Genomic DNA, 27104 nt, shown 5'->3' with positions numbered 1-27104 from the left:
AGGGGCGAAATGACTCAAGAAGCAATCTCATGAATATCTGTGTACCTGACCCAATTGCCTATTGGTTTTCCATATTTGCAACCTGAGGAAGATACTGCCATCTAGTTCCCTTCAGTTAGATGAAAGGTATTACTTCCACGCTTTTTTTTCTGAGAACTCAAAGCTCAAATTGTACATTTTTTTTTAAATATAAGGCCTTTTAGCCTCACTTTGATTTAGAAAAAAAAAAAATCAAACTTATGCTCCTAGATACAATGGAAATTTTTGCTTCTAATAGCTAGATATTGGAGTGCAGGACAGAGTTGGCCATTTGTCCATATGAATGACTTCAAAAACAACAGAAGGGAGAAAATGTAAATGGCATTTGGGCACATCTTTCAGAAAAGTCACATCCACAACTCGGCTCAGGACTGTACCATTTAACAGGACTGCACCATTTAACAGGACTGCGCACTATCATGTTCCAACACGAGAGAATGTTGTAACCTAGACGAGTCTTGCATGTCCTCATAACTGCCTGGGTGTTATGACATTAAATCCGTTTTAGTTTTGGATGCCAAGGGTATGATACTTCAAGATAACACTCAGGACCAAACTGACCTGAGGACAAGAGGGTATGGTCTTAAGCTCTGCCAGGGGAGATATTAGGAAGAAATTCTACAGAGAAGGTAATCAGGCATTGGAATGGGCTGCCCAGGGAACTGGTGGATTCTCCGTCCCTGGAGGTTTTTAAGATGAGACTGGATGTGGCACTTAGTGCCATGGTCTAGTAACCATGGTGGTAGTGGATCAAGGGTAGGACTTGATGATCTCAGAGGTCCCTTCCAACCCGGATGATTCTATGATTCTATGACCCACAAGCAGACTCCACTGGAGCTGCTGGGAAGACTGCCTCATCACAAAATGCTTTTTTTAATGTTTCCTTTCACAACCTCTGAACCTTTTAAAAAAAACAAAGAAGGCATCTAAATTACTGTCTCAAACTACAGCCAGGCTTCTGAGGGTGTTATGAGGGAACAGCCTCAAGCAAAAGCACCACACATACCAGAACCGATGCAAGACTAAAATGGCTGTTCAGCTACTGCCTTCTTTCAGCACCCGTCAAACACATGAGGAAAAAAAAACGTGGTTTCCCCAGATCCCCAGCAACCTGCACTGGTCATACAAACAGTGGACAGACACTGGTGACACCTCTCAGTCACATTTATGTGCAGATATGCCCAGCACACTGGACACAGAATCATGGAAATGCTGCTGAATTTCTCTGACCTCTTTCCCTGCTGATTGTCTAACTGGGAGCAGAAGGAAGGATGAAGCTCTGAGAGTTTTGCTCTCTCCAGGTTTGACAGAACCCAGAGAGAAGCTGGAGTGCTGACACAGCCTCCAGAGTGCTGTGCACTCCCCTGCCTCAGCCCTCTGGTAGCCCTGGCACCACAAGCACAAAGCAACTGATTAATCCACATGAATCCAGTGCTACCGGGTCTCACAAAATCTGCAGGGAAGCCATCTATAGGTACTGTACTACCTAATTTTTTTTTTGGTTGTTTGTTTTTCCCCGGTGGCACTGATCTAACTTCTCATACTATCTAGAGCTTCTCTTATGGGTGATAAAAGCACGAGCAGCAGTTTTCTGTATTCACACAAAAATAAGGGAGAAGAAACCAGTTATTTGTTCAAAGGGTTTCTGTCCACAATTACTGAAGATATAACTTGAAAAGCACCTGGGAACATGAAAACATAGCATTCAATTACACAGGCAAAGCTGAATCTGGAAGATGGTTCCTTGGTCTGTGTTTTTATTATTTCTTTCTGGTAAAGACTGCTTTCCAGTTTCAGTGATCTCTTGAAAGCGAGACAAAGGCTTTTGCATGTGCCTCTCTGTCCCCCCACCCCAGACACACCCACATGGTCTGATTGCTTAACCCTCTGGCACCTTGGCTGATGCACAGCTAATACTACTCGGCCAGTTACTTTTCAGATAGCTAGAGAGACAAATCGGTCAAGCTAAATTACATTCATCCAGTAAACAAACAAACAACAAAAAAACTGCTATGCATTAAGCGTGGGATTTTTTATTCCTATTTTCTTTTAAAGTCTCTTTTCAGCCATTAACAAGTATGCACAACTCCCATTTAGCAGCTACCCATGTAAAACAGCCCTTCCTTAGGGCTATGTTCTTTCCTCCTGCTGTTTGTCCACCTGTTGAACTCTGCTTATTTTGATGGAACTGCTCCTACTTGAGAGGGGTCTGATGGCACATCCACAGCATACCAACAGGAAAAACTCTTGAGATCTCCAGGTTAGTGCCAGTCCAATCTGGCACCTCTGCCTGGCATGACCTAATGCACGCAAACACACTGGCTCCTGCAAGTCCCAAAAACAGTTCAGCTGTGTTTGCAATATAAAGTATGCCAGTAAGGCAGGGCTCGCTAAAGGGTGCAGCACCACAGTAATGGGGCTTTGCTATGTCTGGTGTCCCTCACTGGCTCCCCCCAGCTTGCAGTTCTCCTTCCTGCAACGTGTGCACTTTTGCCATGCCCTGAAAGCCAGAGCAGAATCTGTACCCACAGCAAGGAATGTGGTAATCCCTTCATGTTTTAGTTTTGCATATTTGAAAGGAAGCAGCCTGAGCTATCAAGCTATAAACAGGAAGACACCCTGACTGCACCTTTGACTTTTACTGTATAGGTCAAACATCACAGCCACTGTGATAGTTCTCTGCATGTGATCATTAGGGAAAAAAAGAAAAATCTGAAATCAAAGCAGCAGGTTCCAGAGTTCTCAAAGAAATTCGCAACCTGCCTGCATTACAGCCAGCAGGTTGTTCCTTTGGCAGGTTAAGCAAGTTTCACTACATCAAGTTAAGGGTGGAGAGGAAAAAGATTACTAGAGCTACAGCCCAAGATAAGCGGGAAGATAAAGCCAAGAAGTACAAAGGATAGACACAATCTTCATCTCTCTCTTTTACTTTGCAACATGGATGTCATTCTGCCTCGAGAAAACATTTATCACCCAATATGGGTGAACTGCAGCAGATGCCAAGTCACATCCACATCCACAACCTTTCTTTTAAATACTCCCTTCACCAAGACTTCTTCTACTTAAAAAGTTTCCTAGCCATAATTAAGGGGGGGGGGAAGTATTTGTATTGCCTTATCCTCCTTTAGAAGAGTTTGCCTTGATTAGATCTTACATGTAACACTGGAAATGTTCGACCTCACTTTAGTCTGCCAAGATACAAGAAGAACAGGAACAAAGCTGTGCTTAGAAGTTATTTTCCCATTGTGACTATAACAACATATTTTGGCCTGACAACACTGGCATACTTTGAATGTGAAAGACAGGCTCATAAGTCAGCCTGGCTTTCAGCATCTTACAATGATAAAGGAAAATGATAGGACATTCATCAGTTCTAAAAAATAAAGATAAACACTCAACACTTTAAGTGAGAATGTAGTTCAAAAAAAGAAGGGCAAAATAAGGACATGCACAGAAATGCTCATATTCATCTGCAGATGCAATTTACAGTAACATGTGCCAGCAGCTCAGAAGTGACCACTACTGCAGCTCAGAAGACAGCCAGAGCCACAGTAGATGAAACTTGGCTCTTTTTTTCCAATTTAAATCAATGAACTGTGGCTCTGAGCCATCCTACAGAGCAACTCAAGCACAGCAGACAAGCTCAGGAAGGTACAGAGCCCTGAAATCTGTACTTCATATAGTGGTTATTAGTCTCCCCAGCATGCAAGTACATATACACTTGGGCCAGTACCGAGGGTTAAACACTAAAATGCAACCATGATACACAGGATGACAGGAAGGGGATAAAAAATTGAGCTTAATATTAGGGAGGACTCCTTTGCACTAAGTGCTAGCTAGCCTTGATTAACCTCAGAGAAAGTGGTGGAGCTCTATTTAAAATGAGGACAGAGAACCAGAAAAATTTGAAATCAATAATCCCAAAATGGAAATTAAGTCTTTTCCAAACATGTCTGATCCACCTCTGAATAAACTCTAAATGTTTAAGAACTGCTATGCAAAAAAAAGGAAATAACTTGCTACACACTATGCTTTTCGCAGCACAGCTGTACATGAAAAAGCTCTCCTTGTAATCTCTTCTCTCCCTATTGAACAAGGAATTTCACAGGTGAGCCAAGAGGATCCAACTCTGCTAGGTCTGTGTGCCAGTCAGCCCTACCAACAAAATCACATTTTTTCAAGTGCTTGACTGCCTTTCATTCCATCCTCCCCCTGAGAATCACCTTCCACTTCCTCTTTTCTGCTACAACTTTCCTCTCCCTTCTCAGGGTCACATGAGCAGAATGATTAAGATGATACTACAAAAGAATTTCCCCAGCTTCTTTTCTTTTTTTTTCCTTTTTTAAGACAAACGGGCAGAAAAAGTTTCCAACCCCACACTGTAATGCAGAGCATGACTTCAGAAGGGTGACTATTGGCCCAGAACAGCAGCAAGGAAATACTTTGCTACTTTACATTGAAGATGAGACTTCTGTAATAATAAGCAAATGCAGAACTCAAGTGCCTTACTCCTTCTTCTCCTTGTGGATGGTGTTGGATCAGTGTCTATGGAAGTGACTCATGTGGAGGGCAGGGGTAGCATGTGTCCTGCTGAAGTGCCATACAGCTCCTGCTGGTCACATCCCAGTCTTTACTGCATCTCCAGAAAGGGCTGATGTATTTTCTTAATGTCAAAGGGATTTGCATGTTGATCGTGTAAGCTTTCTGGAGGTCTCGAAACAGGGCAGCCTACAGCTTCAATGCCAAAACCAGAACGTGGGCAGGTTTTGACTGGCTGGCTCAAGGCTAGAATGAGCAGCCAAAGAATCCTGAAGGAGGCAATTGCAAGATGCAGTTGCTCCCAGCTCCGGGTCCCACTGAATTATGAACAAAACCAGGAGCTCCTGCTTTGCATGCAGATAACCCGATCAGCGCCACTTTGGTTCTTGAAGAGGAAGCATCCCTCAGCATGCGTGGGAATCCCTCACGTCTTAATTCTGGGAAGAGAAAAGCACACCGTGGCTGCACCCTGAGTTTCCATGGCTCCTGATATGCTTCACATCCCTAAGAAAAAAGGTCTGTCTGACTTGGAGGCCCAGGCAAAAGGAAGGTATGGAACAAAAGGGTGTATTTGCAGCCTTTGAGCAGGGTCCAGGGTTAAGCCTCTCCCTTATAACTATGGCAGCACAAGCACTGCTGGCTTTCAGTCAAGAGAGGTTTATGCCAGGTAGGTCTGATTAGAAGGAGCAGCATGTCCAGAGGGGGAGCAGCACGCAATTTCACTGAGGCCTGGTTGGGAAAGTCCCAGCATCTAAATCAAGATTAATTCTCGAGCACAGAATCCAGTGTATGTATAAACACCCTCCTCCTCCCTCATGTCTCCACGCCTGTGGAAACGCAGTGGGGAGGCCAATGAATCCGGGCATTATCAGTCCAGAGAGATCATCTGACAGTATCAAGTTCAGGTTCTGGCTTCATATCCCACATATTATTATAAGTCTCTCCACTTTACCACTAGATGTACCTTATACTCTACTGTATTGCACATGGCTATTCCTCATCTCTCTTGTGATTTCTAAGCAGTTTGACATCAAAACCAAGGGGAAAATCCTCACACATCTGATGCTTATCAAAAGACAAGGGAGCCACACATCCAATCATTCAAATCAAAGACTAAGAATAAAAATCAGTGCTTTCCATCCTTCAACTTATTTAAAATACAGGGTTTTTTCCCTTTCCAACATGAATTACTCAAGTTCCCAAGCTAGTCTGCAAAGAATTGAGCTTGTCAGTCACAATTTAGCTGATATAATTGCTTTAGCTCTTTCACTGTTTTCCTTCTCGAGATCTTTCACTTACATTGCTCCCCTCGAGTAACAGCAATCAAACTCCAAAGAATCAAAAAACACTTTTTCAATAATTTAGAGGAAAAAAAAAAGGCTGTCCTTCAGAACGTGACCAAACAACTCTGTTTTAAAAAAAATAAAGCTTTTAAAAAAAACTTGTTAAAGCTTCAACTTTGTGCCATCATATCAGAACCAACAGAAGTAAAGGACGCATCCAAGTTAGATTGAAATTTGGACCATGATGTTCTTCAGGCCTCATGAAATGAAAAATGCCTCAGTGGAAGAGAAAAAAGCCTTTAAAACTACACTGGTAACATCTCTTGTCAGAGATCTCTATGTCATGCCATTTTTGTCACTGCTTTTGTTTCATTCTGCTTAAAAAAATGATACTTCAGCCCAAATTGTCTAGAAATATAGGAAAACAGAGGGAACTCCTCTTTAAATCTTCTGCCTTTTGATTAGAAGTACAGGAAGTAAACCCTAAACAAAGAGAAAGTGAAGCAGCAGTATTTTTAGGAGCAATCATTCTATACCCTGCTGCTAACTCCCACCTTAAGACTCTCGTGAATATGACTGGAACTTAATTCAAAAGTGTAGTACCATTATACCCTTGGTTAAAGAGTTTAGTCAGTTGTTTGTTTGTTAAAACATGTAGAGAATCTGTATTGACAATGTATTTCCAGTGTTAATTACCAACATCACCCACTTAAGAGAGCAATCCACTCAGCCCTTGCCAGCTGTAATCAGAAAGGAACCAGAAAGATGCAGGTAATTTTGCAAATCAGACATGATCTGTACTTGGACAAGTTTCTGTTTGTCTTCTCTTCTTGGCTTGTTTAATATTTGTATCCTCAAAAAAACCTAAAAATGACCCAAAAAGCCCTCAGACATGCACGCACACTTCACAGCAAGACAAGAGACATTCAAATACCAAAACCCCAACCATATGGGAAATGCCCTCTTACAACTGCAAAGCAATCTCAAAACAAATTTCAAGTACCACCAAATATTCTAGTGGTCACCAGTGTTGAACACTAGCATGGGATAAACAAAATGAAGCTGAACAGTAAGAAGTCTCCATGGCTATGCTATTAAGAAAGCCACTGCAATGCATGCAGTGAAAGGGTAGGGTGGGGCAAACAGATCCCAGGAAGATTCCCAGATTGGGAAGCCCTGACTCATTTCAGCTGTCTGCAACCAGACACAGCAGGACATCCCCCAGCTAGTGCTCCCCATGGCATCCAGGCACTGCTATCCTGCCAGCACAGCGGCACAGCTCATTATCGTCATGGAGGTTCCAGTGCTTATAAGCACTGTCTTCCAGGGCTAACATGGCGAGCCTACCCACACAGCAGCACATGGGTGTAGCAGTCCCCTTGGCATCCCCCAGGTATCCAAGGTGCCACACAGATGTGCCTGAAGCATCCCCCCAAGTTTCAAGCAGGCTGCCACATTGTCTGTCTCCCTGTGCAATGAGGTTCTCCCAGCAGATAGCATCATTAGGATGACACGAGTGTTATTATTCAGATCCACCAAGACTAGCTGGGTGTGCTAAGGCTGAAAACGCCACCTGTGATTAAATTCAAACGATGGATTTGAAATCTCTTTTCAGTGCTACCAGGACAGTCTGCAAAGTGAACCAGTGCCACGCAGCTGCCAGTACATGATACCTAAGGATACAGGATACACACACATGCACACAGAGCATTCTGTATTTTTATCATAGAGAAAAATTTTGCTTTGCTGTGAATAAAAGGCAAGTTGTAAGTATGAGTGAGAGGAAAGATACTGATCTACAAATCCAAAGGGAGGGGGGGTACCATTTCTGAATAATTATGCTGTATTCACATTAAGCAACTACTTGCCACGCAGACTCAGCAAGTTCAAACAGGCTGAAATTGATACAACTGCATTCCCAGCTTGGCTCAAAGTTACTCCTGTTCCCTAACAGCAACGTTGTCAGAACACCTCAAAGGAAAAATGGGAGACAAATATTTGCCTGATGATGCTGTGACAGGGAAGTGATTCAAACCATGCCTCTAAAGCAAAGCTTCCCAAAGGACAGCAAAAGAAAGCATTCATTTGCAGTTTGCATCAATCCTGGCGTAAGGAGGGCAAAAGAGAAGGGAAATGCAGTGTGAGCTTCCCAGTATCACTTCACCAAGCTGTCGGCTCACGGTCTGCATGAAATTCAGAGCAGACCTAAATTAACTGTAAGGAGACTTCCAAGACGAAGGAAACTCTTTCCCAGAAGACAGTATTAAACCAGATCCTTCTGAGGCCACCGTACTTTCTTGAGCTTGGAGAAAAAAGTTTATTAACAACAATAAAATTAAGTAAAATTAAGCAGGAATAATATTTTTAGAAGTGTACCAAAATCCTGGTCTGGGACATTCTGAACTGTTTCCTTCAATCTTTTTGGAAATTTCTGGTTTTCAGGCACGTCCTTTAGTTAACATACAGTACAACCTTAATCAATTACTTCAGTACTGATTTTTAAGGAAATTTCATGTTAAAAGAAAACAAGTGTTATTAGATGGTAAGGACAATTAAAGTAATTTTAAAATTTAGTAACAGGGAAAACAAGGAGATAGAAGGAAAGAGAAAATTAGAGAAAGTATATCAGAACAAGGAAAAGGTTTATGCTAAGGAGCAAACACAGTCAAAGAAGTCCTAGGTACATCCTGCCTCTCCCCACAAACCGCACCCCTTTCCTAACCAACCAAACCCAGCTACTTCCCAGAACCAGGCAAAGCCCTTCATGCTGTTGGTTCCCTCTCACACTCTGCTGTTGAGCAATCCTGATGGCACACAGCACAGAACAACTTGCTGCGTCACACAGCTCAAGGAAGAAAAAATAGCCAGGCACAGCAATGCTGGGGACGCTGTGCAGATGGAACTGAATATCTGCCCCCGACACACACACACACACACAGACGCACGCACGCAAGGAAGCTGCACTAGATAAGAGAAGCGCATCTTCGTTACAGCAGGGTCTCTGCATCACCCTCATATCAGCAGTCACCAAGTAACTCGAGGGGCAAGGAAGTAAGAGGTTATCACTGCACACACACACACAAGTTGTGCAAACTTTTCCCAGCGCTGAGGACGGCATCCCAGCAAAAGAGGTTTCACGTGCTCAGCCCATTTCCTCTCCTGTTCCTGAACATGCGGTCCTCTTTCCTCACAGCATTCCACACAGAGCAGAGAAGCCTAGGGAAAGGTTTCATGTCTTGTTACAAGTCTGTTTAGTTAAGTGTAGGAGCTGGAAACAGAAGTTCCTGCATGACTTGTGCTACTTTACAGGAGTTTGGGAACTTTCACCCTCAAAAGAAATTCATTTCAGTTAAGTCCATGAGCAACTGTCACTTTATTCTCTCTACCCTCTGTTTGAAACTGTCTAAAAAGACAACACACTGAAGTGGCTTGATGTGGGAACAAGCTAGGTCAGCTGCACCATCCACTGCCATTAGCTTGATGGCAAAAGTGGGCCCCAAAGAAGTTGTACCCCTTCTCTGTTTCAGGATACCTTTTCACATGAGTCAGCACTGGAGAGCTGACTCTGAGGATTTACCAAAAAAATCACAGAGTGTTTGGTAAACTTCAGCTCAGAGAGCAGCCTGAAGAACTCAGCATATCTATCTATAGATGCCCTCAAGAAACAGAAAGCAGTATTTGCATATTGTCAGCTATTCAGCAGTTGTATAATGGCACTACTACTTTATAGACCTTTGCAATTAAATATATACTTTGCCTAAGCTTTATGCATCATGGTTCAAAAACCAGAGTGAAAGGGCCTGGCTAAGTCCAAATGGAAAGATTCCCCTCACCATTTTGTGTGTGTTTTCGGTTGTTTTTTTTTACAGCTGGAGAAATTTTGCCAAATGCTTACAAGCTACTGTTAAGGAATAGCCTATTTTTAAAAGAGGGAAGAAAAGAAAGAGGAAAAAACTTGCTGACCCTGAGAGGGGGTATGTTCTAGTTCAGCTTGCTGGTTTCAGCACGCTGAACTAGAACAGGTTGAGCAGGTTAGATACTGGGGGGAGAAAAGGTAAAGCTGGAAGACATACATTAAAGGTGTAACGGCAGCAACCACAAGTGCAGTTCGTGATAGACTTTTTCCTCATTCTCGTGGGTACTTGGCCCAAGAATCTTTCCAGACAACAGGAAGAACAGAGGGAATATATGTTCATCAGAGAAGCACTGCAAGTATTTCTGATGTGCATGCACAACAGGCTGAACAAAGATTACCTTAACATATAAACTCTCTCAGCAAACTTTCTCACCACCAGCATTTTCTACACAGAATCACCCAGCTGAAGTACAAGCTATAAGAGAAACCACCAACCAAAACGCGAACCAAACAACATGTTACTTTTTAACCTTGAGAGCTGACATCTCCACAACAATCATGTTAATGTCAGGTTTATGGCAGAGGAATAAAAGCACCTCAACTCCTCACAAAGATCGCCTGGATTTTCTAGTGCTTGCTAAGTTAAGGCTTGTATTTATTTTGTATCTCGTCAAGGTGAGAAGGGGAGGAAACATCCCTGAGAATACTAGACCTTCAGAGGAGGTGATATTCCTGAAAGGGTACTTATGTAGAAAGATCGAGGTTTTGCACTGCCATGTGCTCTGTGGCAAGAGTCTAATCTGTCAAGGGGGTTCTGCTTATTTGAGCTGTAACATGGGTAACAAAGCAACACTAAGCTACTCTCAATACACTCTGTTATACGGAGATTTATGTTATTGCCTGTGAGGAGGGTGGTATTACTCTGCCACATCAGACCACCTTCCCCTCGACACAAATCACACCAGAAACCTAAACTCCTTGAGAGAAAAGTGTTCCCTTTTTTTGCCTGCAGAAAACAAAAACGTAAGAATCCACAACCTTACAGTGCCCAAGATCAGGCTGTGCTATTGCTTAAAGGCAACACACACAAAATCTAGGACTGAAAAGTACACTGAAGTCTTTCTTATGTTTAGGTAGTGAGGAGCTCTGGAGATGCAAGTATAATGTTCCTCATTGTGTACGCTTCAGTTCTCAAGAACAATGGAGCTAATTAAGGTCTGCATATAAATCTTAACTCTGCACTTCCTTGCTTCGCTTGATTCTAATCAGATCTCAGCATTTGTGTTTTTGTGTTAACTTCCTTTGCTGTTCTTTAATGATAACTGAAGGGGGATACTGTCCAAGACTACAAGCAGCATGTAACATATCCAAAATCATGGCATCTCCTTTTAGCTCTGAGAGCCCAGAGGTATTGTGGCACAAGAGCTCATCCACAGTGTTTTACCATTGAAGATATCAATGAAGGGATTTTTTTGGAGCATCCTATTCATGAGTCATGTGAATTAAATAGTTTATATAAAGTCTTTACAAAAGATGACCAATCTGCTCAGCAACAGTGAGGAAGACACAGGCTTCTCCCTGGGGACCATTAAAAATTCCTTCCTTTCTTTCTTTAGTTCTTTCTAATTTAATCTTCTTCAAATCATGGGAATCCCAGCAGAATACCAAACATTTACTCTGGATAGTATCTGCTGACAGGAGAGAGACCAAAAAGCTTCCCTCCACCTGTTTCCCCAACCTTACTTACAAAATGTATTAGCAGAAAATGGAACAAACATTTTTTAATTGCAAAGAAAACCAAAACAGCTATCATATATCACCTGCGTCCTACAACTACAGTCATCAATTACTAGAAGCAGAAATTAGTCCTTTGTGTTCGTTATCCCTGCTCAAGAATTAGGGCACTTGCGTTTGCTGAAGCTTATCTTTCACTAGCATGCTGACAGTGGTTAAATCATCCCCCACATATAAAGAATGCATTTAAAAGCCCGTAATACAGCCTGCTTCTTAATATTTCAGAGGACTGCCTACCAATTGGTACATTGAAATAAAAGCTCCTTAGGAGATGACCAAAGAGACATTTCTATTCTGCAAGACAATAAGGGACAGCCTTTTCACACACGTGAAGTGTCAATCACTTTCAGCGTGGAGAGTTCCTTGGGTATTTGTTTTTAGCTTCAAGATCTTGCATGTAGGTTTTAAAAGCTACACCAGATTTCCACCTGGCCATCTTCGCAAACCACCAGAAAACAAACCATGTTGTAATAAGGCAGCTCCTCTCCTCTTCTGGAAAAACGAGAGAGCTCATCACCACATTTGGCTATGCTCTGCCTCCAAAATTCCCATCTAAAGCAAATGCCAGCCTCCCTGTGCTACACTGCAGAGATCCTATTTGTACTTATAGGCTGGGCATTGTTACTGCACTGCACCCTACAAAGCACACACAATGTACTGGAAGCAGGCCAATGCCATAAATAACAAGGGAGCGATTCACAGGTGAAATGTAGGGAGAGGATGGATTCAGCCAGCTCTTGAGGACACTCTGCCTACTGGATATTTGCAAAGTCACAGGCGGCCTGTGCACATGCCTGCCCTTGAAACACAGGCCCATGTTAAAGCAAGCAGGGAAACCTCTAAAGCTTACGCATCTCAACGCCTAAGCCTTTATCAGGATCCAACACTCATCTTCTGACCAGCGCATTACAATCTTCCACATGCGTACACTCTTTGTTTGCCAGCAAAGGTGGCAGGTTAAAACATCAAAATTCACAGGTTACCCCCCCAGCATGGGCATTTTCTATCTTTCCCAAGAAACTCACTCAGCAACATACACACAACACACAAAAAGTGTTGTTTAAAAAAGATTTAACTCAAACATCAGAATAGTACCATACCTTGCTTTAAAAAACCAGCTGTTTGTCTCTTCATAGTGAATTAAAAAGAGAAGTTTGGGAAAATTATCTAGTACTGAAAGTAAGATTGAGAATGAAAGTTCCTTCTTAATTAAAAGAAGAAATACCTTCTTTGATAGGACCCTTTTTAAGCATGCTTCAAAGCATAGCTTCTGCGATCCAGATCTTCCAATTTGAGTTTCAAAGACTTCTGCATGTGGTTGTTGCATGTGGTGTTTCGCACATGCCAAAAAAAAAAAAATTCCCAAACTCTGAGACCTGATCCTGACGTGGTGCATAAACAGCCTACAAGTACCTAAGCAGGATGTAAATAAAAAGCCATTTTGAATAATTTTGTTAGGTATGGTCAAGGAATGGAAAAAGAGAAAGAAGGCAGATACTTGTGATGCTTTGGTTTCACATGAAACACTTCAGTTAGTTTGCATTACTGCATTTATATGGACAGCCTGGAGAAAACCAGCCATGGACACTGCAGCTTCATTTACCAAACTGGGGAAGCTGTGGCTGAAACACATATATTATCCCTTTACTCTTTTCAGACTTACCACAGAGCCTTTAATAGCTTCCCACTGGAAACTGGCAGGAAGATCATTTCTCGCCTCCTTTTCAGTATTTATATCGTATTAACATTTTCAAGTTGCATGGAGAGCATGTCTTTGGCAGGGAGAAAAATGTGACTTTAAAGTGATAGGCACAGACTATCATAAGTCACAGAAATGGAAAAGGAACTGCTGGCAAAGTCTCCTCCCCCAAAGGAAACACTTGGAGCAAATGGAGGCATCGCCCTTCCCCCTAAAGCCTCATGCATGTTCTACTGGAATGCAATACAGTAAGTCAAGCAAAGTTTTTTTCTCTACCTCAAGATCCCTTGCGAACACTTACAAACCACCACTACAATCCACAGCAGTGGCATAACTCCTCTGTCTGCATTTTGAGGGGATGCAGTGGTGTAGATGGAGTAAGAGACTTGAAACCTCCCATTTGGTGTCAGGGTCTGGATCCAAAAGGGCTCCTCAGGGTTGGGACTATTCTCAGGTAAACTCCCTAGGGAGCTACTGTGACAGTACAGATTGAAAACCTTTGGAAAGTCTTTAGTAATTACAATCTATTTGATTGGAGACAGTACATTTGAAATCCCCAACTCTTCCAGAGCTACAGAAAACTCTTTATATATCCCCCACTCCCCTCCCTATCATTTATGCTCCTGATGGAGATATGAGAATATTCAACTTTAATTGACTGTGACCAAGAGAAAGCCACAGGGGCTGTGTCTCTACCATAAAAGTGTGAGGATAAGGCATATCCTAAACTGCAGATTTTCTTATGGACTGATCATTGCAGTGCCATTCCAGTTAGAGGAACTTTGAACTCAAAATTACTATGACCTAACTCCTTCCTTCAAATTCCTAAAAAGCCCCGAGAAAACAATGCATCCAAGCCCTAAATCAGTTCCTGATGCTAGAAGGCTTGCTACTTCCAAGAAGACTTGCTCTTTCCAATACTGGTCAAAAAGAAATCTTTAAAAAACTCAGCATCATCTCCAGCTCTTCTTCTCCAGAACAATTCTTTATCCTGATACCAGATACCGATAGAGCTCCCAGTTACTGTACCAGATTACATCAACCCTCCCCAAATAGTAGGAGCAAGACTGATATGGGGGAACAGCTCGATGGCACATCTGGAAGAATGAGAAAATCAGCTTTTCACTCTGGACATTGAGCACTCTCCAGAGACCTTTCCTCTCTCCAAATACGACTGTTCTCATAGAAGGCTCAGGCCACTCCTCAACAGATTGGCAGCCTGTAAGAGAGTTTTCTGAGATGGCCTGGATTCAAGGTTCCCTGTTGAAAATACTGGCCAAGAGTCACCTTGGTCAGAAAAGGAAGCAGTTTTTTTCTGACTAGTGTTGCACAAGAGAACCTTTCCCTCCACTCCTGTCTGCTGTGCCCATTCAACTTGACTTGTTGACAAGGAGCCAAGGAGCACAACAAAAAGAAATTGCACTTCATGTGAGAGGCTCTGACTCATTTACAAATGAAATGCTGCATGTATTGTGGGAGTCAGGAAGGGCAGCATCAGTTTCACAGGTGAAGAGTACAGGCAACACCCCAGCACAGCTAGACTAACTCAGAGATGTGCAGAAAACAGCACTCTCACTCCACAAAAAGTCTGGCTACTGCATAAAAGTTTTGCTGTCATCCAGAAGAGCAACAGGTAAGAGTCTTGGGCACTTTAGAGTGTAACAACACTGATAATCATTTTCTAACCTGAAAAAGCAACCTAAACTTGTCTCCTTCCCTCCTCCACTAAGCTGAATGTCTAATTGCCTGGCTGCTCTGAGGTGGAAAAATGGATAAGAAATTTCTTTCTGTGATGGAACAGCAATAAGCACTCCCATGGCACAGTATTTCCCTGGACAAAACCATTCCAATTGAACTTTTTCCCCTAAAAGGTCTTTTAAAAGTCTGGATTTAAAAATAGTATAGACAGCTAAATAAAAGCCAGAACAAGGCAGAGGAGGGGAAAGAGAAGAGAGGATGTACATAGCATGTGCCTACACATTTTTCCCCCATTCAGATACTGGCAGACTAACTTCTCCCTCGCTCCACTCCGGTGAGCTGAACATATTTGGCATAAGTGCAGTAATACTTGAGAGGCTCCTGCATGACCTTCACAAGCTACACTGATTCTTTAGCAGCACATTCAAAAGTTTCTGCTAAACCTACAACTGCTCTCTCTGACCCCACACTGTGCAATGCCTTGGGGATAACACCATGCTGGCTACCAGGGGTACCAGGTTAGAAATCTTTTTTTTTTTTTTTTTTGCTGGTTTGGGCATGTATCTGTCACTGCTTAGATACTGCACAAAAATAGAGATCGATAAAGGAACTGCACACAAAAGCAGAGGAAGATGGGCTTGAGTTATCTAGCTGGCACAGAAGAACAGACATGGCACCACTACAAGCAAGGCCTGCGGGAGTTACATACAAGGCAGGACCTGGCAAGCAGGTCCTTTCTCCAGAATCCTGAGGCAGAAACAGTTTTGAATGTGATGTAAGCGGCATTCAGCCACAGCACCGAGAGTCCACTGGATGTGACGCTACAGCTAAGTTTGAGATGTCTGCAAAAGAAATTTTCTTCACACCACCTTAAGACTAGAAATACCTGTTTCAGAAGGAGGTACTGGTGGGCAAAATGAACATCTTCCTTGTGTGTCACAGTACCAGATAAAAAATTTAATTTCACTTTGAATTTATCCTCATTTGCCTACTTGCACATTCATGCTTTCAGCAACAAGATTCAGTATTACAGTCTGTTATAGCAACAAGAAAAAGTTATTCACTGAAAAAAACCCCGATGGCACAGTCTGCCAACCACAACTCTGCTTTAGCAGAACCAGCTTCTTTCAGTGTGCTCAGGATTTTGCTTATCATGGGTCTGGGGTCACTTGTTGCAGTACTCAGTAACAGGTTTCTGCTGCTGCAGTGAAGGCCTACACATGGAGTTTTACAGAGCAGACAGGAACCTATCAGATGGAAAGAACTTTTAATATGAAGATTTTCCTTGCATGAACTGAAGTCCTTCTTAGTGCAGTCAGTAAATACAGCACTCCATCCTGGTAACTTCAAGCAACATCTTGTTAAGAGAAAAATTTAAAACCAAACAATCTTCTCATCAGAAGGTTCTGATCTGTACTTACTTATTTTGGACAAGTCACTGAGCCTGGCAATTCTGGCAAGTTTGCTGCAAAATCACACTAAGAGTTGCTATATGGAGAAACCCCCAGAAGCAAAGGTGACTGCATCCATCTCTCACAGGCCTGGAGTCAAGTTTCAGGGAAGCCTCCCTTTCCTGCCTCCAGAAGAGGATGAGGAGATGCCCAGTGAGCAAAAAGCCAAACAAACCGCACAAACAGTCCTTCAGCAAGCAGCCCAGACACAAGTGACTGACCACCCCAGGGCCCCACCACTGGAACTCACCCTTCGATACTGACAGTGGCATCAGCTGCAACTCAGCAGCAGCCCTGCCCTTCTCAGAGCACACAGAGTAATGACCCAGTCTGCCAAACACGTGGCTCACACCACCTCTGGTCAGATGAGTCAGATGTGTGATTTATTCAATGCCCAAGGCCAGTATCTCCTCCCTGTGTTTTTCCTTTCTTATTTTATATCTATCTTTCCAAACCTCCCCAATTCCACTCAATTGCAAGTTAAACAAATACAGAATTACAAAACTGCATTCCCTCCTGTTTCTTCTCTGTTTTCACTACATCTTGAACATGGACAAAATGATACCAGAAAGGGAAAGCTGCAAGCAGCTATTGCTTCCTTTGTGTGACATTATGTTATCTTTCTTATTGTCATCAAAATCATCCCTTTCATTCTACCTATAGCACACTGCTTGGAAAATGATTGGTAATAATCAAGGAAACAAGATCTCTTTTCTTCCCACACAGAACCAGTCTGTAACCATCACTCTTGCCATTTTGCTTATAAGCTATACTCTTTTTCCCTACTTGTCTTGCAGTTTCTTTGAGGGTTGTAAACTCTTTGATATGGGGACTAAAGCTATGTGGGAATCCACAAAGTCTTAATCAGCTCTGAGGTGTTCCACCCATGCAAATAAATGAATGCTGGATGAGAGAGGGGAAGGAACACACATGTGATTTAACATTTTGTTTCTCCAGTTGACAAGCAGACATATTGCTACATCCCTACAAATAAAACTACATGAAATATATTCGGAAACTTGGATTATAGAGAATTTGCCAAATCTATAGTGCAATAAGTTGTTTACAGTGCAAACAAGTATTGATGAATGTATTTAAAAACAAGATCAAATATGCCGAAGAGGCATCTTCATGACGGCACATGGATACCTAAGTACATAACATCAACACCACCACAGATGTTCCAATACAACGACTTTCATCTACGACTCTGAAGCTGCAAAATTAGAAGCTCCTATACAGCTTGGCTTTATATATTTGCCCCCAGAGAAAAATCCATTTTTCATAATAATAATATTACTACTACTAAAAAAAAAAAGCTGTAACAACTCTTGATAATACTTAAAGAGAGCTAGAAAACCTCTCTCAGTTCTAACTTCCTTCCACTACCTAAGCATCCTAGTGTGTACGTGTGTCATGCCATAGTAGGTCCCTGATACTTCACACTGTCTGCCCAGGTAAGTGTCTTTAGTCAGTTTGAAATTCCCTCCAAGGAAACAAACCAGCCACCTATGCTGTAATCCTTTTCAAACTCCTGGAACACGATCAGCACTCACCTGTGCATGTTTCCATTGGTGGTGAAGGACTGTCCACATACTGAACATTTATAAGGCCTTTCACCTGAGTGCACCAGCATGTGGCGATCAAGGGAGCTCGCTGAGCTCAGAGACTTTCCACAGATGCTGCAGGAATGGTCTGTCCCTCCAGTGTCAGTGTTATGCTAGAGAAAGCAATGATTTTTTTTTTCATTGAAAGTCCCTTCTGAAGTGCCAGTAAAATATCATCAAGAACTATAAACATCTCAAAATCGACTTTAAAGAGCCACTCCATAAAGCACAATACCTTATATTAAGGTGTGCCCTGTAAATACCTCTCCTCCCCAGCCCTCCCCACCTCAACTCCAACACCACCACCCCCGATTTTTAACCCCTTAATGCATGAGCAGAAATAGCTGTTTCATACAGGCTGCAGTGCCTGTCACATGCAGCATTTCTGCTGGATCTGCAGCAAAAGGGGACTCAGCAACAACCCATCAGATAAATGGTACCTTGGGATACTTTAAGCTGTGCGGTGGTTTGGGGTTGTGTGAGTCGTAAGGAAAGGGGATGTAATTATGAACTTCACAGCAGAAGAAAGACACTTAGAAACAAATACTCTTTAAAGGTATTGATTTCAAACTGTGTAGTAAGAAAACAGAAACTGCTTCTGAATGCACATGCAGACTTCTATGGCCATAAGAATGCATTACAGGGTCAAATTAAGGCCATTAGCTACAGTGCTATATATGCACCACTCTTTCTTACTTGCACTCAGAAACTCTATGAATTCTTTTCACATATGAAAAAAATCCACCAGAAGAGTAAGAAAAAAAAATTAAGTAACAGTTACAGTACAGGAGGAAAAACTGAAGTAATAAGTATCTAGTGAACTCACAGTCGTCAACCACACCTTAGCATCCTAAGCAGAACCTTCTGTTAGAAAAAAGGCCAAACCTCCTAATTAAGTATGCATATATTTCAGGAGGAGCAAGAACAGGCCTGTAGCTGACAAAAATGTGCATTATCCATTAAAGAAATATATTCTTAATTCTGCCTCCCAAAATTGCTTATATCCTGTGAAGGACTGAGAGGCTCTTCTACACCGAGTTGATTTAAAAATTGTGTCTTCCTCCTCCTTAATTTGCATGACCAGTAAAAAGATCTGTACCCAAACAGAATAACAAAACAGGACTTATGCCGCATGATGGAAGCAGCTTTCCGGATTCTTAGGACACCTTAAGCTACACAGAACAGGACATACATCCTTGTTTGAGCCGCTGGGGGAGGGAGGGGGGGCAGAATGCTGGGTAAGGAAAGGAGGACAATTGCCCACTTCAGAGTTAGGTTTGTGGGGTGTGGTTTTTTAAAGAAAATGCAAAGGAAGACTAAAACAGAAGTAAAACAAGTGAATAAAGTTATAATGGAAGCATTTCTGACTTGCACATGAAATTGTTTTTCACCAGTACAAATTGCACCCTGGCAAACCAGACATTCAATAAAAGTAAGAAATCAAGAGCTGGTAACTCTACATACCTGACGAATGTGCATAGTTAGCTGGTGCTGTGTAGTGCAAATCTTTTCACACAGAGGACAGGTATAGGAAGACTTCTCTTCTTTTGTTTCCTGTGAAAAAAACAGAACAAAACAATCACAAGCAATATCAATATAAAAGAACCCAAAAGCTGTTACTGCCGAGGGTGGAAAAATATAATCAATCCTAAGTACAAAAGGCCACTGCTAACGGAGTAACTTATCATCTGATAGATTCCTCAAGGAAGTTTCAGAAACTTTCTGAATTTATAATTAGGGGCCATTTCAATTACCACAGAAGTACAGCAGCTGTTTTAACAGCACATGGACACACATCAGTACCAGTTTAGGACAGGATGTGAAGGCAATTATTGTGACGAGCTCAAAGTGCCAGGAGGAATTTAGGTGAGCAGAAAATAATTCCTGGAACACCACCAGAATATGTGGGAAAATGTCATCAACCTTCCCAAAAGATTTTTAACAGCCAAGTTGTCAGAACTTCAGATTTTCCACCCCAACTTGTGGCAAAGCACTATCCTGGTGCACTTTTCTAGGGGCTGTATGTTCTGTTCCATGGCTGACTCAGAAGGAAGAGCCGCATTTACTGAATCATCAGCACCATTTCCTTTAGTATCCTGTGTTTCTCCTGGAAGCATCCCATTCAGGCACACTGGCCAGGCCCAACCCTTCTGAAGCTTGCAAGATCTGATGAGATCATACTGAGAAAGAGGTGACAATGCAGGAGTGTACGTGACTCCAAAAGATCACATTATGAACCCGGTTATTCTCCACCCAGGTGAGAATCAGGAGCAACCATGGTCAAACCATGACTACAAACAATGAAGCCAACCAGAGAGCTCAACCTGATTCAAGTATGCCCTTGGGACACTGAGCAAAGGCACCACTCTTTCAGCCAAGGATGAAATAGCACTCTTGCAGGAACCAAAGGTGTTTGCCTGAATTTGTCCACAAGGATGGTTACCGGATGATGTAAAGGTTATTTTCACTGCCTCACTAAGAAGCCCAGGTGTGGCTTCTGCACCAACGCCTGTACATTAAAAAGAAAATGGTCTAGCACTGAAAATTAAACCTATGCAAATCTTCACCAGACAGATCCACTGCTTGTTACCTACACTTCTAATGCCAACAGTACAAAAACCATCTCTGTGTGACCAATAGAAAAACATTTATGCCAAAATGACATTTCCTAATGAAGTTCGTTGCTGGATATTTTAAGTATCATTAGTAAAAGCATGAAAACAAGCAAAAAGAAGAACTCATCCTCAGTAACTCTTCAGCTGGGAGGAAGTTGGTAGGTATGACTGTGTCTATGCATTTTCTCTCTCTATGCAATTCTCTTCCCTCAATGCCATCCCAAAGGTCATCAACTCAGAAGGTTGTCAGACACAAGCATTCATGAAGAACATTGAGAATGACTAACACAAGTCTCTCTGACAAATTCTTTGCCATGTTAGGAGGGAAGATGCTGACGCAGTGTTAGAGAAAGTTCTTTTTATGTCTCAATAAAGCAGTATCACCTCCTACACGATTTGGGGAACCACTCTAGAGAGCCCCCTTTTATAATATTACACTGTGTTTTTAAACACAGGGTCATGATGATTTTCTATTAACTTCAGTGACCTGTGGACATGGATAAAGAGCTGTTTTCCCGTTTTGTCCAAAGTAAACAAAATTTGTGACTTCACTTCTAAAAGAATTGGGACTGCAACAATCAGGTTCTCCCACTCCTCTCTACTCTTTTGCTTGTACACGTTTTTCTAACCGTATTTCAGGGCTCTACATCTCACTGTAGGCCACACATATAGGCCAAGGCCTAACGTACTAGCACTTGCAAAACATTAGAAAGAAAGCAAAAAAAGGCTGCCACTATGAAGTCTGAACACCCAAAGAAAATTGAAGTGCATTATCCCAGTGCCCCTCCTCCATTTTTATATACAAACACGTAATTCACAAATATTCATTCCATCCTACTTCAGCAACCTGTCCATGGAGTAATGTTCAGCTCCAAATATACTGCAACTGTGTTAAAGCTGGTTCAGGACAGAGAACAAGCACACTGTGCCGTAAGGAAAATCCCTGCAGCTGTGCTGACAGTTTAGATGGTGTTTAATCCCCAGGGTATTTCTGGGAAATTATCAACCCACTACTGTTTTTTGTCCCCCTCCTCTTTAAATGAGTGCTGCAGTTCTACATGATGTACTTGATTGTTTCAAAGTCTGTTTAAGCTTTCCAGACTGCCTTCTCTTTGAATCAGCAAATTAACAGACGATAGAGTAATTACTGGTTCACCTTGAAGCAAAGATCAGAAACACACTATAGCTCAGCCAGAGCTGATTAGTATTGAATCTGGGGTTTATTATTAACTAAAACCCAAACTTTCTCCAGTGGTCAGACAGGGTACATTCTGCATACCGTAACACAGCTCAAGCAAATCCAGGGTATCTACAAAAGGAATGCTGTTGACTGACCCAATCCAGATCAAAAAACATTAGCATCCCTACTGTAAAAGCACCCTCATTCACAAATTTGAAACATAGCACTCAGCTACCCCGCCAGAGCTGGTTTTGTGAAAACACAGTTCCTAAACTGACAGATAAAATTAACAGCTCATTTGTTAGCTACTCTCTCTTTAGTAGGTCGACCTGGCACAACTGCTCTGCATTCAAGTGAAGGGGAATGCTTTTGCAATTGTGCATTAGGTCCATTTGTTTTTCTCCAGCTCAAAAAACTACCTCTGTCACACTTTTCATTTTCTTCAAGAGCAAAGCAAATAAGAAGTTAAAATGGATGCAGGCTGATTTGAGAACACGTTTATTAGACTATGGGTAGACGACAGCCACGATAAAGTCAGCATTATAAAGAGAACCACAGACTTTGGGACAAAGGTTCAGGGCAGAATGTTTCACTGCCAACTCATGGGAAACAGCAGTCAGACCCAGAAAACTAGCTAACTGTTATTATCCTTGAAGTTATAATAAGGGGAACATTATGAGCAGAATCTGAGATCTGTGCGCTACCACACACTAGAACAATTCAGTGCTTTCATTCTGCTATGCTGAAAGTGGAAATTCGCTGTATTAGAGGTTGCTAACCAGATTGATACCTGCTTAATATTTCACATCTCACTTGTATTTTCTCAGTAATGTAGCCATTTGCCACTCTGGCCTTAATGATCCTTCAGCCTAAAAACAAATAGGCTATTTACTATGTTTTCAATCTATTTGTTTATTTTTATGCTGTAAGAATCCCTCTTAATCCTGTCACATTTACTCTCAAGCTTCCTTTGATTCGATGCCCACAGAACTATCAGGTGGAATAAAGGTCACCAACACTAATAAACTTCCCTGAAGCCAAACCACATGGTGTACCGGTGGACAGCTGTGTAATAGCACTGCCACTGAGACTAGCCTGGACTCCAGTGCCTCATTTCACACGATGAAATCAAGGAACCAGGGTAGCCCCTAAGTGAGGACACTGCAAATAAACCTTAAAGCCAAGTGCTAGGCAATACGATCCCACAAACACGGTTGTCTGTATACAGCCCAGACTCTTCATTTAAGAATTTCCATTTACAATTAATGGCTTTTAACTCCTTTCATGCTAAAAATCCAAGACAAGCCATTAGTCTGTCAACTGGGCAGCTATTTGGCAAGCTATTAATAAACTACTATAGGAACATCACATGAGTCATGCCTCTCAACCTTTCTGGTCCCTGTTACATCTTGATTCATTTACTAAGTCTCCATGCTTCACCATAAGCTCTAAAGTCAAATGGACCCAGAGTTTTGGGGTATTTTTTGATACTCTGCAGCACCTTCCTTGGTAGAGCTTGGCCCAGAAGAAGAAAAACATGAATATAAATAACCACAGCTTTAACTGATATAACTCTCTCCTTTCACTTGTTTAGATCAATACTGTTATCAACTGGTGCCATCAACTGGTAAATGGAAAAAAACTGATAAAAGCTAAATATATTTCCTCTGCAAAATTCATATAAAGCATTCTGCAATAGCTCTTCATGGTTTTATTAACAGAGAAGAAAAGGCACCTTACACTACACATGTAAACTGCATATCTTGATGGACGTTTTGTTCTAGCACCACCTTTAACCTTAAATCACTTGTATCTTCCCGAGGGACAGCTGCACACCTCATGAGGCTGAGCCAAGCCTCCTGGCAGACTGCTCTGCTCTTCTCTGAGGTCATTCTTTTCTCCTAGTTTCATGAATTGAGCTGGTCCCCCAACAGGTTATGCAAATGAAAGAGCCTGGAGAAAGGATACAGTGGGACTGAAATGGCAATTCTTAGGTGACTCTGTTACTGCTAGGGGCATCTGCTAGACCAGCATGACACTGGAGCTCGTGCTCAATTTTTTATGTGTGAATCCAAGCAAGTGGACCCCTCTGATTATCAGTTTTTTAAGTTATGTTCTAGAGAGATACCAGAAAACATACACAGAGAAACAATGGCAGAAGCAAGAAAGATCAACTGAGGGAAAAAAAGGCAAAATAATCAAAGAAACGTAATTACATCTTATCATTTCCCATGCAGCTGCTTGTCTCCCCTTCGCCCTCCCTGCATTTGGGTTTACACACCTGGTTCCTCCTGCCAATTCGATTTGGTGCAGGAGACTTTGAGGGAGATTTGACATTTTGAGAGTTCCCGCCGTTTTCAGCAATCTTCCCCACATTCATCACTGCTGACATCATGGCGTCAATGGAGGACAAGTCTGCTCCGTCCAAACTGTTTGGTGAACTTGGGGATACCTTGTAGGTGTTTAAGCTTTCCAGCTGCTTCTCTGGAATTACAAACAAAAGCACACATTACTTTTTAGGCCATCTTGAAAAAAACCCCCAGCTCATAGTATTTTCAGCTGTCTGTAACTCACATCACACTCTGCTGAATCATCATAGATCACAGGCAGCAGCCCATAATAACTGGAGTTCTTATAACAGGACGAGTTTCTCATATTAGAACACACAAGACAAGGGGTACATTTCTTCTCACAGGACATTCACATTACTTAATTTTCAACCTTAATTCTCTATGGAGCTTATAGTGATTTACTTCACACTCTCTTGCTGTAAAATGGTATCATTTGTGGTACCTTGTGATCACCATGAACTAGTAGAGCAGTACTGATGAATGCACGCTCTGGCAAGCACAATCATTCAAGCAAGCACGTGTTTTAAGCAGAACTGCACAATTAAGGCATCAGTAAGTGTGTAGCATAGTTTAAGCCAGCTCTGTATATGGAATAAAATAATTCAGCAAAAATCCAACCAAAACAAAACCCCATATGCCCCCAGTAGCCTCTTTACTGCCACAGCTGGCATCTATGTAATTTTTTTTTCTCTTTTGGTCTACCAAGCCATACAAGTCATGGAGCATATGTGTTACATCCATGACTAATGTCACAGCTAAAGCTGCTGAGATTCAGAGTAGTTCATCACATACTGTATGTAGCATGGATGCTCCTATCTCAGATACCAAATTCAAAACACACTTAAAATCTCATCTCTGCTTTCTCAAAGTACAGATGTGTCAAACACACAGGCAAGGTCTTTCACTTTGCTCTTTAAGAATTTGAAAAGGAAAATGCTTTCAAATTAAACACTCCTTTTCCTAAAAAGAAAACCTACTGCAAACCTCCTGCTCTGTCACCTCTGGTGGAAAGTTCAGAATTTTAATGTGTGTTGTGAGAAAGTCACGGTAACAGAAGAGTATGTGAAGGTGAACAAGGAGGAACACGTTTGTCTGTGAACATTTGATCTCTGCATAATACTGTCTTTGGAACATAAGTTTGAGGATTATAAACAGGTGGTTTTTCTGAGGCTAAGTTATGTGGTGCCAAGTTACTGGGAGCCAAGAAAATCTTAGTTTGGAAGCCTACAGTGGTAGTCAAGTATTTATGCACCCATGCTTCTGTTCAATCTATTTTATACTTTTCAGATAGATAAAAGTTAGGGATGGAGAAAGAAACACATGCACCAGTGCTTCTGCTCAATGTATCTTATACTCTTCACACAGGTAAGGTGTATGGATGGGTAAGAAATGTTTCCACATTCTTAATCAATGCCCTAATTTACAGAGTCACAGAGCTAGTAGAACCAGTTACCTTCATCTTTATCCCCCGACTGATTGTGGCTCTCTTCTTGGTTGCTGGTCTCCTCACTTAGTGTAGTACGTGTAGTAGCGTCTGGCTCTTCAGCCTCTTCTTCAGCAGCACCCTCTAGCACTACGTGAGGGAGAAGGGAAAAAAAGAAAAGGCATAAGTTTTTCTGGATGTCATTTTAGCAAAATAAGACTACAGCCCTCTAGTTTGAGGGCTCCCCTGACTGGCACATAGACCCAGTGACAGAAGCGTGTAAACAGTTCCAGCACAGCCAAGCACCCACTCCAGGCATTGAGCTGGGAGATGCTGTTGCTTCTGCCAGTGGTAAAACCTGGGCAAACAAAGAAAGGAAACCCTTACCAGCTTTGTCCCCGGTATTCAGTCAGCAAAAAAAGGAGGGGGAGGAGAGAGTAAGCTAACACATCATTGACAGTAATGACATTTGATTAAGAAGTTGGAAGAATAGTCTGCAGCTAGAGAATTTAAGTAATTCAATTTCATATGTGCACTGCTCCCCTCTTCTCTTCTTGGAAGATTAATCTTTACTCCAATACATGAATTTACTGTGACCACCTACTTCCTTCTAGCAGTGGTGACATGACTACTGAGGTTTCTCAGACCATTTCGCACATTCTTCACAGCCACTGCCCAAGATTTCCAGATGAGTTGAAGACATAAGCAACCACTGTATGCACCAACCGAATTCCTCCACATCCCTTTCTGAAACCACAAACTTATCATGCTATCGTTGGGGTTTCAGGAAGGATACCTGTTCTGACTAGAGAATGACAGGGCAGTTAAACATCACTTTTAGAGGTGATGGGGGACAACCAACACATAAGAATCAGATGAGTTCTCTGCTCATGGCATTCATGGCTATAGCCTCTGGAAAAGGTTATTTGTAATAGTGAAAACTACTGACACATTTTTAATGGAGAAATACACCTTTTTAACCTTACAAGCAAAATATCTATTTCATTATGAGATGAGAAGAGCAACAAGGCTGGTGAAGGGACTGGAGCATAAGTCCTATGGGGAGAGGCTGAGGGAGCTGGGGTTGTTTAGCCTGGAGAAGAGGAGGCTCAGAGGTGACCTCATCACCGTCTATAACTACCTGAAGGGAAGTTCTGGCCAGGTGGGGGTTGGTCTCTTCTCTCAGGCACTCAGCAATAGGACAAGGGGGCACGGGCTTAAGCTCCGCCAGGGGAAATTTAAGTTGGATATCAGGAGAAAATTCTTTACAGAGAGAGTAATCAGGCATTGGAATGGGCTGCCCAGAGAGGTGGTGGATTCACCATCCCTGGAGATTTTTAAACGCAGATTGGACGTGGCACTGAGTGCCATGATCTAGTAAATGGACTGGATTTGGACCAAGGGTTGGACTCGATGATCTCGAAGGTCTTTTCCAACCCAATTGATTCTATGATTCTATGATTCTATGATTCTATGATTCTATGAAATACTCTGTGGACATTTCATCATCTTAGATTTACAAATCACATCTAGTAACCTTAATGCAAGTTTTCCTTTTATCAGAGAGTG

The 27104-nt window shown here is 42.1% G+C and overlaps 1 protein-coding gene across 6 annotated transcripts in view; it reads right to left on the bottom strand.

Moving 5' to 3' along the window:
- Positions 1-27104, bottom strand: part of RREB1 (ras responsive element binding protein 1) — a 124345-nt gene that overhangs the window by 41639 nt on the left and 55602 nt on the right. For all 6 annotated transcript variants that reach the window (XM_064663843.1, XM_064663864.1, XM_064663848.1 and 3 more), the window contains 4 exons: positions 25566-25685; positions 24043-24245; positions 19431-19520; positions 17916-18079 (listed from right to left, as the gene is read on the bottom strand). In XM_064663843.1, the coding sequence (XP_064519913.1) occupies positions 17916-18079; positions 19431-19520; positions 24043-24245; positions 25566-25685 (577 nt within the window). The remainder of the gene's footprint in view (positions 1-17915; positions 18080-19430; positions 19521-24042; positions 24246-25565; positions 25686-27104) is intronic.

The sequence above is a fragment of the Pseudopipra pipra genome, chromosome 1 (genome assembly GCF_036250125.1).
Source record: "Pseudopipra pipra isolate bDixPip1 chromosome 1, bDixPip1.hap1, whole genome shotgun sequence".
Classification (NCBI taxonomy): Eukaryota; Metazoa; Chordata; class Aves; order Passeriformes; family Pipridae; genus Pseudopipra; species Pseudopipra pipra.
Note: the sequence above shows the minus strand (reverse complement) of the source record. Positions and strands in the feature narration are given on the sequence as shown.